The sequence below is a fragment of the Chironomus tepperi genome, unplaced genomic scaffold, assembly GCF_022539635.2.
Source record: "Chironomus tepperi strain 1889 unplaced genomic scaffold, CSIRO-AGI_Ctep_v1 contig_223, whole genome shotgun sequence".
NCBI lineage: Eukaryota > Metazoa > Arthropoda > Insecta > Diptera > Chironomidae > Chironomus > Chironomus tepperi.
The window spans coordinates 698,757-712,118 of record NW_027226345.1 but is presented as its reverse complement, the minus strand read 5'-3'; the positions used below and the strand labels follow the sequence as shown (position 1 = coordinate 712,118).

At 31.5% G+C, this 13,362-nt stretch overlaps 1 protein-coding gene across 3 annotated transcripts in view; it reads right to left on the bottom strand.

Annotated features, from left to right (window-relative positions):
- The window catches only part of spir (spire type actin nucleation factor), a 79,594-nt gene that overhangs the window by 6,225 nt on the left and 60,007 nt on the right, over positions 1 to 13,362 (bottom strand). For all 3 annotated transcript variants that reach the window (XM_070640932.1, XM_070640934.1, XM_070640933.1), the window contains exon 9: positions 2,998 to 3,188. In XM_070640932.1, coding sequence (XP_070497033.1) covers positions 2,998 to 3,188 — 191 coding nt within the window. The remainder of the gene's footprint in view (positions 1 to 2,997; positions 3,189 to 13,362) is intronic.

The following is a 13,362-nucleotide window of genomic DNA, read 5'->3' as shown; positions in this document are numbered from 1 at the left end:
TTCAATCATGTTATTGGCCCGAGATGTGGAGGAATTTTGGATATTCACTAATTGATGGAGGCAAATTTGGTGACAAACAAGTATATAAGGTTGTTTTGGCTATTAAGACATATCTAAACCATACAATATAGTGAACCGCCTTTTTCGCAATAGAAGTAGCTATGAGGACAACTTCGCGGTAATAGGGCGATGGAGCGATGTCCTAACGAACATAGTGTGTTATTCCGGCATATTGATGTGCGTTACTAGTGAATTTACACAAGATCATGCTAATTTCAAATGGAGCAAAATTGTACGTCCCTTTAAGATCCTGAATTTACCAAAAATAAGAGGATTCAAGTGAGATGACCATTCTATTCCCACTTATGTGGAACTATAGCATTCATCAAACTATTCGAACCACATTTCCTCGAACCCAAACTAAAGCTTATCTTCATAGAAAGTTCGGCATTCTCCCCAATCAACTTCCAATAACAACATCGCGACTGATTAGCATATACAGCATAGAAATGTGTTTACGTCAATTACCAAATCTCTTTTTGATTCTCATGCTTAAATTCCTTACATATTCAATGGAAAACACCATAAAATTCCTAAAAATCAGCGTTCCTATACATTTAAAGCCTTCTAAGTCATAAAATTTTCACGACTGGGATTTAAGCTCTATTATGTTATACTTTAGGTTGAAATCGACACATACGTAAGTTCCTATTCCCACGTAAGTATGTTCAGATTCACATAGAATATGCGTACATTAAGATTGATTCATTTTTCTGGTACAAAAACACCATCTCTTACATTTTTATGTGCCTTATACCCTTAGATTGTAATAGATACGATGTGCACAACAAGTTCAAGGAAAGGATAATTGGAAAAAAGTAGCAGAAAAAAAGGTTCAGTTTTGCAAGGAAATTATCAAAATTTATTTACTGAAGATTCTTTTCTTGTTATTGTAATGAATATAGCGAAGTGTGTCTATAGAATATTTACTATAAGTAGAGATAAAGGAACAGAAGCATTTTAATGCTGTACAATCTAAAAATAAGGATATTAGCACAAGTTATTTAAGGATGTAACAATGAATTTTTATGCTTATGTTATTTATGATTCAAAGTTTACGTTACGATTACCAAAAAAAGTAAATCTTTTTCACCTTCAACTTTACTGTAAAGGTTTTTCCAGATCCCTTTTTTCTTCTTTACGTACTAATTCATTCTATTTACGTTATTACACTTGCTTCCTACATCCAATAAGTTTCTCCATGGAATATGAGAAGGATAAAAAAAAGTGTATGCATGCAGGCACACACAAAAAATAAAGGATGTGAGAAAGAGATGATTGTATAAAAATAAGATAAAGCAAAGACCTTAGTTTTGTTCCTGTTTCAATACACAGAATGTCGCATAAAATAACCTTGACATTTTGCATGTTGATTACATTAACAATGCAAATCATTCATGCGAATAAAAAAATACACTAGTGTATAATATTTTAAGATTAAAGGATATTGTATAGAGAATTCAAAAAGCATATAGAATAGCTGACAAAAGAGATGAACTAAAAAGACAATAGATCAACTGACTCAGCACAATCTTTTGTTGCATATACAGAACAGTTCTTACATACCATTTGTCATAACAATACATAAAAGTTTAGCAGATCAAAGTCATTTAGCAACATAATACTCGACATTTAAGGCACATGACAAGGTTAATTCTTTACTATTTCGTAAGATTGACATAAAAATCACCAACGAGAAGTGTAAGTTACACGTAGAAAAAATAAAACTTTTTAAATGTGAAATAAATATAAAGTTAACGAGAGTAAATTGTGTTAAATGCTTCATGTCACAGACATTATTATCTGTCAACAATAGATCGAATTTCCAACCAGCATTAATTCATCATGTAATTCCATTAATTTGCAATTATGGCGTCACATTGGTGTAATAATTTAGATAAATCATAATTATAACGATGGTGCAACCGAAAAATATTTTCACAGCAAGTTAGTCTCATGAGTAAACAAATGAAAAGCATGAACAATTTTCCATAAAGGAAATGAAGTAAATTTTTATGCTGTTTGCATTTCGACGCGATTATGACTTGAGTAGGAACCCATAAAATTTCAAATGAGATTATTACATGAGCAGCTGGAGCATAGAAATTGATATTTTATTTGTTTATGGAAATTAAAGTAAATTATAAAAGTGCCTAATGGAAATAATCTCACTTGACCTACATAATATTTCTGAATAGGTATAAGCTGCTGTTTAACAGATAGAGATGCAAACCGTTTAGATATTCCTATCGTCTCTAACAATATTTCGTTCAAGTTTACTATTTTATTCATGATGTAATAAAAGTTACTTAGTAACATGCAAAGAGATCCACAGTTGTGCCATAAGCATAAAAAAAAGTCTCAAAAATGTGCTATATTATGGAATAAGAGGAAGTCTTATCATTGGAAATATTATGATGCTACAGATGAGTGGGTTTATGCTAGATCTTTGGTCAATTGACTGTCTTATGTGAGCATTTACAGCTGAAAATGCGTCTTATTCAGTTGGAAAATTTTATAGGTTGTAAATTTCTTACTGGATGGGCAGGTCATGTGAACAGACGACCACAGGATGCCCTAGTGCAGACTTTGTAGACGCAAAATATTGAGGGGAAGACGGAAAAGTTCTTGGATTGGATGTGTTGATAAGGACGCTTTAGTCCACAATATCCCAAACTTTCAGAAGTTATCGAAAGATAGAGCTGTCTAATGATAAAGCGTTAATGGACCCCCATGCGCCTCAGTTTAGAAAATAAATGAGAGCTTCTTACTAGTATCTAATACTACCGCTGTATCATGGCGACAATTCTATCTTCTACAAATTTTCCTGCTTATTTTCCACAGAAATTCTCTGTACTTTATTATTATTTTCCGCATTTCCATCAGATGAGTTTGGAAGATAATTCTCAAAGGGGAATAAATAAACTTTAAATTTACCTTAAACAATGAAAAATCCACGGATATCAGTCTTCTCGAAGTGGGTTGTGTAGATGATGCTGATGAAGATGAAGATGTAGACATATTTGTTGCTAATGAAGACATCGATGATGATTCTCCTTCATCTATCGTATTCCTACAAATATCTTCTAATTTAGCTGCCTTTGATGTGCTCGTCGTAGGCGGCAATACTGAAATGAAAAGCAAGAAAATGAAAAATAAGTAAGTAAATCTCTTGATGACAGACGAACGTTTAAATGTTCATTGTATATCATTAATGCTACAGAAATATATTTTTTAACGCCGTGTCAACACATGTAATTTCCTTTAATGGCACCATAGTGGCTTGCCAAAAAAAGAATTTGTAAAAGTGAAAGCTCTAACTGAATGTTTATATTCGCACAATGATGAATTGCTATGCAATTTGACTGTCATCAGTCAATTGGAATTCTACTGTTGTTTCTGAAGATTATGCTAATTTATCAAAAGTACATTTTTCATTTATGTAATTGTGACTAAATATATGATAAAAAGTGAAATTTAAGATTTAAATCATAAAAGTATAAAACGTGTTGATATAAAAATTTGTTTGATAATTTTTGTCACATTTTATGATTTTGATTTGAAAGCTGAGCTTTATCAAATTATTAATGTATGATTTGTTTATCTGATTAAGACTAATTTGATTAATTAATGAGTTATGTTAAAATTTTATGAGTTAAATTTCATGAGTTAACTTAACAAGAGTCCCGAACAACACTGGGTGTTTGGTACAGCATCAGTATGTGTCTGTATCCGAATAGCACAAATCGGTTAATCAATCATTTAATCCGATTTATTTTTGGCACCATGCCTGAGCTACGCTGGCCGGATGCAAGATTTTGGATCGATTAACAAGCTTGTGCCATGTCGTTATAACCGTAAGACGTGAAGATGACACCATGAAGGCTAATTTTGTTAGATTCTTTCGGCAAATGCGATTCATCTTATTGTTCCGCTCGGGAGTTTACATATTTTGCTGTATTAAAAGTTTCTGTTTCTTAATATTAAGACAACTAACAACAATTTGTCTTATTTACGATTTATTATCTGCATCAAAACTTTTTTTTACAGCTGATTTGCTTCCCAGATCTTTACTCAAAGTTTTGTTAAAAATTGCCACAATTTTGATGTGAAAAGTTGGAATCTGGTAGTAAAGTCGTAAATCTTTTATGAAATATTTTGTTCATTCAATTTTCTTTACAGATGGAAGTTCATAAAATTTCAATTCCTTGTGGAACGTTCCTAATGAATAATTTAAAAGCACTAAATGAAAATTCTTCTAAATTTTCATCAACATTTTCATTTTGTTAAGCTTCAAGTTATTTCCATTCCCCAGATAACCACAAAATCTAAGCATACTTGAAGATTCACAAGTACACCACCAAACCCCTCAATAATCACTTCTGTTGCATAAAATCTCAATAAAAAAGTTTCTTTTTAAATCAAGTATATCTGATTCAATTACTCAATACTAAATCGCATCATTATTCAATTCATTATAGTCGCAAGTTATTTAAATGAATAAATACATACAATCAATCTTTATTACACTGCATGCAACTTTTATTTTCACTACTTTCGTGACTTAACAATCAACTCATCGCGTTATTTCTTTTTTTGTATTTGTAAACCTGAAAGATGGCATCGAAAATTAAAATGCGCTACTCATTCCGATTTGATATGAATAGATAAAAAAAAATTTAAATTGTGAGAGACGTGCCCAGTAAATTAGTATTATTTATGACAACACGTTGTACGTTGTCTATGCCCCTATAGACTATTAATTAATTTTATGTCCAACGGCTATTGTACTAGCATTAATCAATTATAAATAAAATGTGCTTATGTTTGTGCTTTTATAAATGAAAATTGAATTTTAAAATGTATTACGGAAGAAGAAAAGCAAACAAGGGATTGAAAAGAGCTTTTTCCGATTCATTTGTACAACCATAATGTGTTTTTCATCCTCTCTATATCTCTCTCTTACCCAACTCAACTATTTTATTATTATTTTCTATCTTTTCAATTTTCTTCATCGTTTTAAAAAATTTATAATAGAAAAACCTCTCGATAGCAATACAGACGTGGTTATGGGATGAAAAACTAAATTAAACTAAAATAGGAAGAAATTTTTCGCTATAAAAATGTCAAACTGTGCTTAATGTGCGCTACAAATGAGTGTCGTTTAACAATTTTTATTGATGTGAGACGAATGAATGAGGGAATAGCGTTTCTGTTAATTAAAAAAAATTATTTTTTGAAATGTCAAAAGTTTGCAAGTTCTTTATCAGCAAATTACTCAGAGTTGGAATTTGGGTTGAGCTTTTTGGGGTTGTTTTTTGTGTGGTCATACGACTCATGGAAAAAAGCTTTTGTTCGAGACAATATTGTAGTTGAAATCAGAATTTATCACGAGGTAGTCAATGTTAGATCTAGTTTCAGGCTAGATCGTGGAAGTTTATGGATCACAATTGACCTGTATGGCCAACAAAAAAGTTACCCGAATAGCAACTTGTGGAAGGAAGCTACATGCGATCGATACAGAATTGGACTTCGAACTGGAAATTAGAATGGGGTAGCCAGTGTAAGATTTAGCTTTAGGTACCATCTATCGAAAGGCAAGGATCACAATTGAACGGTCAACAAAGAAAATAACCCAATAGCACAATTGAGAACTAATCGGATAAAAATCTGGTTCATGACCATGCTCTAGCCAAGCCGGCTTGGAGTCGGACTTTGGTTTGGTTAACCGACCTGTGATATTTAAGATTGTTAGCATAACCACCAACTCTGTTGTCCCTGAACAAAAAACTTTTAATCTCAGGAAAGGAAAAAAATGCAATTAAACTTTTCTGTACTTTTTAATTCAGCCGATGCATTCTCGAGTATAGAACGATTAAATAACATAATGAAAATTACAAAAAAGAGAAGAAAAATCGTGCTAATTAGTAGAATTTCACCATCATGCTGTCACCCCCCATCCCTTATTTTTCCACTAAAATTTTCTGGCTCGACTCAATGTCTCCGGATGGTTATTCATTCTTTTTTATTGCACCTCATCATGATTTCAAACATTGTAGAGGAATAAATTTCTTCCAAAAAGGATGAGGAAATTGCTTTTTAATGCATTAAAAACCATTCGAGACGTAAAAATAAAATTCATAAAATCGATAAGTTTATGTGTAATGTTAAGCAGGAGCTTGAAATGCAGACTAATAAGAAGGAAGCGATCATAACATAAATTGAATATTGGCATGAAATTTATATTGGCCATAGAAATATTTTTTGGGTTTTTGCAGTAAAGAAACACACCTTCCTATAAAGCATTCTTTTAAACAAGCTCGTATTTGACATTTCCGGTCATAAAAAAGTTTCTTGTTTAGTTTGCTGTTTTTGCTTATCACGATGAAAACCAGCAAGAATATTTTGGTAAAAGAAACATTTTTGTGCAGCATAATTTTTCCATAATGACCCACTTATTCTCAATTTATTCTTTAATAGCCTGTTATGTGCACCAGCAAAACAAAACAAAAAAATACATTTACACATCATGAAATATCGATTTTTCTACATTTTATGGGCTTATATTCTCAAGTTTCTTGGCTTACATCACATCTATCACAACAATCATTAGCCGAAAACATTTCCCTTTCATTCCGTTTCTTCAAAATTTGTATTTTTTGTTCCTTTTACTATTCTCATTCAAAATAAATCATTTGCCGTACTTTAATCTGGTTTTTATAGAGCTGCCTGGCCCAAATATGCTAGTTCAGCTGTTCCTTAAACATTTTGGCATGTTTTTGAAAAAGGTTTCATTTAATGGTAGTTTTTTGTTCTTAAGACTTTTGGTAGACAGAACTATTTGCCAACGCATAATCCGAAGATGCCATAAAAGTAAAGCACTTAACGCCATACATGTGTGATATTCAGTCTTTGAACGATACTCAGAGCTTTTAAATTCTTAATTAGCTGTTTAATGACAGTAATTATAGAGTTTATAGAAGGGTTCTTGAGGATAGCTGCTATGAGTACATATGTAAGTGAAGCAAATTAGGTACTAGAACTGCGATATGTGCATGCTTTATGTGTACATGCTGATGGTGTTATAAAAGGCTTCACTTTATAGCTTGTCAAGCAAGTGTAATTACATCATATGCTTTTCTGCAATGCATGATCCAAAATATGCAGTTTCTCAATCAGATGAAGCATTCATTGGCCTGATTTTTTAATGACCAGAAGAGACGTGTTACGAAATTTCATAACATAACTGACAGCTTTATAGCGACAACTGTAACGTCCAATACTTTTCAATTAGTCAAGACAATCCCACATTTTTTTAAACTAAAAAATGTGTACAAGCCTCCAATCTATCAGGAACCGATACATTTACCAAAAATCAACAAGTTACGTTTACACTCAAGTTCCGATTGACGTTGTTTTGACATATCTATACCATGTTGTTTTTAACATTCATAGCAAAGAGTTGAGGATTTAAAAAAAATCGATTGTTGCTTTAGTCTATAAAATTTTCCAACCAACATATGGTAATATTGCAATTTTTATGGCAACGAATGTTTTGTTACGGAAACTGCCACAATCTACATAGAAAATTTTTGCGGCATTCTGTTGGGAAAATATTGCATATGAAATGAGGCTGTTTTTGTGATTTAATTTATGCTGAATATAAATAAGCATCTCAAAAATTCATTCGAAAATAGACCCGAAATATTTTCATCTATATGTGGCATACTGAACCAATTAAGATTAATAATTGATTGAAATATTTAAGCTCATTAAGATCAAGTCATTTTTCTTCATATTCTCTGAGCAAAATTGCGTAATTGATGTAATTCAATTGCCATTTTTATTAGATTTTCTCCATAGCTTCGGATGTTGTCGTTTATAAGTCAATTTGTATAAATCTCGTTGAATTGCTGCTTTGAATGGATAACAAAATGTCCAGCAATAAAAATAACAACTTTATATTCACCTGATCTTGGTTTTGGCCGCGGTGGAATAGTAGATCGTGGAGCAGCCTGTGGCTGCCTAAAACGTGCTGTGGAATCAACAGATGGCGACGTTGGTACAATCATCTTACTTTATATTTGTAGATAACTTTTACAGTCACCAATAAAATAGACTACAAATCTTGTCACGTTTTATATTTTTTTTTTACTCTCTTCGTCTTTATTCACTTTAGACTTGCTCAGACTTTGAGTTATCTACATGAAAAATGATGATTTTCTCATTTTTATTGCTTTCATGAAATTTTTTTTGTGTCTTTCTTTTTCTCTCTTTTGTCGTGCGATAAAATAAACTAAAGTAAATAAATCTGGCGAATAGCGTGGGTCAAAAATATGTTGTGTATAGCAGTCAAGACGTCAATATTTGTTAAGGGGGATGTTGCTTAAAAGAATTTCCCTTACTCCCAGTTTTTTTTAGTGAAATTTATCGATCGAAAAACACAAGTTTATGATTCACAAATTTGTAGATGATTCAGACAATTCCTGAATATTTCAGTGTCAGCTGTTACAAAAATTTTTCCACTTGTCCTTTATTAAATTTTCATTATTCTCTATTTCAATTTATAATTCAATCTTTGTACCGAATGGTTTGAATTATTCAGTTTACACGATGACTTATTAATGCAGTTCCCACAGTATAAATTTACTATTGAACAATATCCACATAAATTGCACGAGTTTTTTGCAAAACAAGTAAAGAATTTAATGAGCATGTCTTATAAACACATTTTATATATTTTTTTTCTCACGTTAAAATTGTAAAAATCACTTCAGCTATGCTCGTTTCAATCCAAACACAACAAGACAATCTCACAGACTAACGTGTACAAGATGAATTTTCGATTTTTCACGAGATTTTTTGGACCGTCTGACAGCAAACAACAACAAAACAAAAATATGAAAAAAATATTTTGTTTAAAGATTGAAATGTCTTTTTTTTTGCTGCTGCTGCACCGAGAGAGAAAGAAAAACTGAACTGAGCGGAAGGAAAATAAATTTTATGAATCATACTCAAATATTTTTTTTTACACTGCGTATGCGCAGTGAAAGCCATTTTATGCACATGACAGTGTTTACATACAAAAAACCAGCAGAAACGTTTGATAAGACGTGAATGCAAAAAAACTTTTCTCATTTTTTTCTATTTGACTGTCACGTTGTCGATTCCTCTCTCTTGTTACGTTTTACAATCGATTTTCTTATTGTGTTGGTGAATGAAATGAGAGAGAGAGATAAAATGCACTTTGTGGAATATGAGAGCTGAACTTTGAACTTTATATGGATGGAAATGTAGGAAGAGCTAGGAATTTATGTGGATGTCATTGATGGTATTTTATTTCAAGAGCATGCAGATTGTACACATAAATTTTATCATAATTGATATAAGCTCATTACTGGAGTAATGTTTACCCTTATTTGCATTTGAAAATTCTAGAAAAAGAGGAATTGCTTCCGAGTTGGACAGTATGGGATTGAGTGTTTATTGGGTGCCATATGGTAGCCTTTATTTTAAACAGCACAAGGTTGAGGCAGCGGTACATCGAATTATTAACGATAGACGCTAAATTGCCCTGATCACCCTAATCACCCTGACCATCCGATGACGATTTGTCGCATTATACCGCTGGGGACCAGTACTAATGACAGAAGCTTAATTCATAGCAATCAAAGGGCTATTGGATGGTCTTGATGAAAAGACATTATTACAGCAAAGGAAATTACAAGTTATGCAATATAATCAACTCTAATTTGAATACATTAAATTGAATTTTATAAATTAAATTGCTCACAATTTTTTATTAAAGACTAAATGACTTCATTATCAAAACGAAATTATCTTACTTCCCATGTGCTTGCTACTGCATAGCTCAATGTAATGAAGACAAAATTGGTTTATGTAAGAAATTAAATTTTTTCGTTAACTCATAAAAGATTTAATTAAAAAGTAACCTCGCTTGCTTATTTACTGCGAATAAGGAGTCTCTCATGTTACCGCTCGGTTCTGTTTTTTTTTGCATTCTTTTCGCGAGTAAAAAAAATTATAAAATAAAGTGAAAATTAATTTCATTATAAGCTTGCAGCAGTAGAAGTTTAATGTGGTAATTGCAATAAATATGCTAGCAATTTATTACATATTGGATTAATAAGCTTGATGGTGGTTTAATTGAATAATTTCATTCAATTTTAGCACTGTCGATGTGCCTTTGTGTCTAGTCATGTCTTGTTAGCTATTAAAATTTATTGAGATTTATAATTTTCAAATACTATTTTTAAATTGTATCGTGTGTGGCTTTGCTAAGGTCAATCAGATAATGACGCTGCAATGTTTGTAGTTTATTGGACTGGAAAACTGCTTGTGTCAGCAGAAAAAATTTTGGCTCGCAGTTTTGTGCTTTGCAAAATTGCTCTCAATTATTTGTTTTCGTGAGAACAAATATTGGTATTTGGGGTCGTTTATAGAAAATGTCAAGAAATATTGATTTATCATGGAAATGATGGATCTTATAAGCAAATGATTGCTCAAGTACCTTCTGTATTCCCTCAATTATAGGTAATTTTAAAGATGATTAAACAAAACTCTGCGGTAAACATTTAATCGCCGTTTATCTCAAAACCTCAGTCAATGAGTTTGTCATTAATTCAACAGAATTTTACATGACCTACTTATTCTACACGCTGCAACATCAAAAAATTTCGAGGAAATTTCATGTTACTTAGCTATTAAATATCATGATGACAAGAACACGAGATGTGATACCGTTGAAATCATGCGAAGATTCGGTAGTGTAACGTACATGATGCGTGAATTTTGAACTTATTTTCTTCTTGATTGTCATATCAAGTTTCATCAATGTCATACGTGACTTGACCCGCTTTTAAAAACATATCACATTGTACAAAAATTGCAAATACTTTTTCTTCATTTCCTTCGTAGACATGTGATTATGTTCTTTAAATCTTACATGACTAGCTTGCTATGTCATGAATGTCATAATAATATTTATCGCATTATCCATCAATTCAATAGCTAATAAACTCAGTCAATCCATATTATTTTGTTGTTACGAAATTTCATCACAATTAATGACGAAAGACTTCCTTTAAATTTCCAGATCAAATTGATTATCGAAAATTCTTTAGCGTTTCATTATTATTTCAGCTCGTTCAATTTTCTTTTGTGATTTTTTTTTATAAAGCATGCAAAATTGTAAATCACTTCTGGCGTTACCGCTTTAAGAAGTGAGTAGCAACAATGCGGATTGTTTATTTAAGAAGAAGCTTGAATGAGCGTGCAAAAAAAACATTGTTTTCTTATTTGATGTACAATGAAATTAAGTGTTTGGTTGATTTTCATTCAATAGCTTAACATGAGGCCAAAAGATCGAAGAATTTATTTTCTAGCAAATATTGATTGATATGAGTCATTTGGTAGGCTGTTCTGAGGCGTTAAAATTAATTTCATTATTCCAGTTAATCAATAACAATTTCAGTATAGGCAATTGCTGATTGCGTGAAAGCCAATATGATTAGACACAGCTGACGAAATATGTCAGGTTTAATAATAAAGGGAAATACGTTCATCTGAAGGTATTAATGATGAGTATGTGGAAGGAAGTTTCATTCATAGAGATTTTAGAAATTTCGAAAATGAGATTCGAACTCAAGCGAGCTTCTCAATATAAATTGCTGATCAGATTCGCTTGTTTTTGATTGAAATGCGGCATTCCATCTCTTTACAACCAATCAGCTGAATAATATACAAGAATGCATCAACAAAATCCACACAATAGAGAAAGCAATCGACATAAAAAAAAAACAAAAGGCGATAAAGTTGGTAATGTCTCGAATCAATGTGGTAATTTGTTTAAATCACCAAGATTATTTCACTACTATGATTAGCATTAGATTGCATGACCATTATAACGAGATGTTAAAGAATATAATGATCCGTGAAACTATGTTATAACTCTCAATTACTTCTTTCTATCTCTCTCTATTTGAACTATGTAGAATAAAGGTAGAAAGACGGCAAAAAAATAATCTATTTTTCTTTCAAGTACCATGGAAGCCGATTTTGTGGGTAAGTACCTATATCTGATGAAATAAATCTTATTTGCAACAGCTATAATTATTAGTGAATCAGACGAGACAATACTTCAGTTGATGAAAACTATCAATTTTCTCATCATTACACAACTTAAATGGAAATGAGATATTTCAGCAATTTTTGGTTGATCCGAATGAGAATTTGTAACGAATTTTACGCTATGTACATCTGAGTGTTCATATAAAGGTTCAAAAAAAGTGAACATTTAGTGGAAAAAAATCTCATGTTGTGTTTGTCACCGAATAGATTTCATCTAACGGTATTTAAACTTTCTTACATCTTCTATGTTGACTAGAGTTGTCAATTATTTGGGTTTTTACTATTTGTACAAATACCAAATACCCAAATATCGAGACCCCCAAATATTGTACAAATACCAAATATTTTCGAAAATATGTATATGACCCTAAAAACATCTGAATTTTCAAAAAATTGCCTGTATATTCATGCTTACTGTACAATTAGTAATAACAATCCACTTAGAAGTAATGAAATTGATTGTTTTCCAAAGAACAATAATAAAATATTGACTTCTCTTCAGTCATATGATTAGGAAATTTCGACCTAAAACATTCTATGCAAAGAAGGTTCGTTGAATGGACTTCAATGAAATATGCCGCACCTCTAACTTCTCAGTCCTGTTTTTTAGTATTTTTGAGTAATTTAATGTCTAGATCTAAGTCTATTCATGACTCTAGCCATTCTAATCAAAGGAAATGAAGTGCGATTTTCTATCTCTTCGTCCTGACTTTCAAAACCACAACATGTGTTACATTTTTGTAATCACTGGATATTTAATCAAAACAATGGTCAAAAATTCTAAAAAAGTCCTTCAAATTTTTTTACTTGAAGATTTTCCGGAAAAATTTCATACTTGCTGTACATTTAACTCTTATATTGGTAGATACAAATTATTTGGTTTGAAAATACAAATTATTTGGTGACCCAAATAGTTTCAAAATGGACCAAATACCCAAATATTGGTATTTGTAATTGACAACCCTAATGTTGACTTTTTTTATATGCTCGTATCTTCAAGTGACAGTATATGGCTTTTATGTGTAAAAAAATCGCAAATAAAACAATTTAAAAGCCACCATTCACAATTTGCTATAAGCATGAAGCCCATATACTTGTTTCCACGTTATTATGCATTCACAGTTCACGTGCCTTCTTGCAAACTTCTTCCAT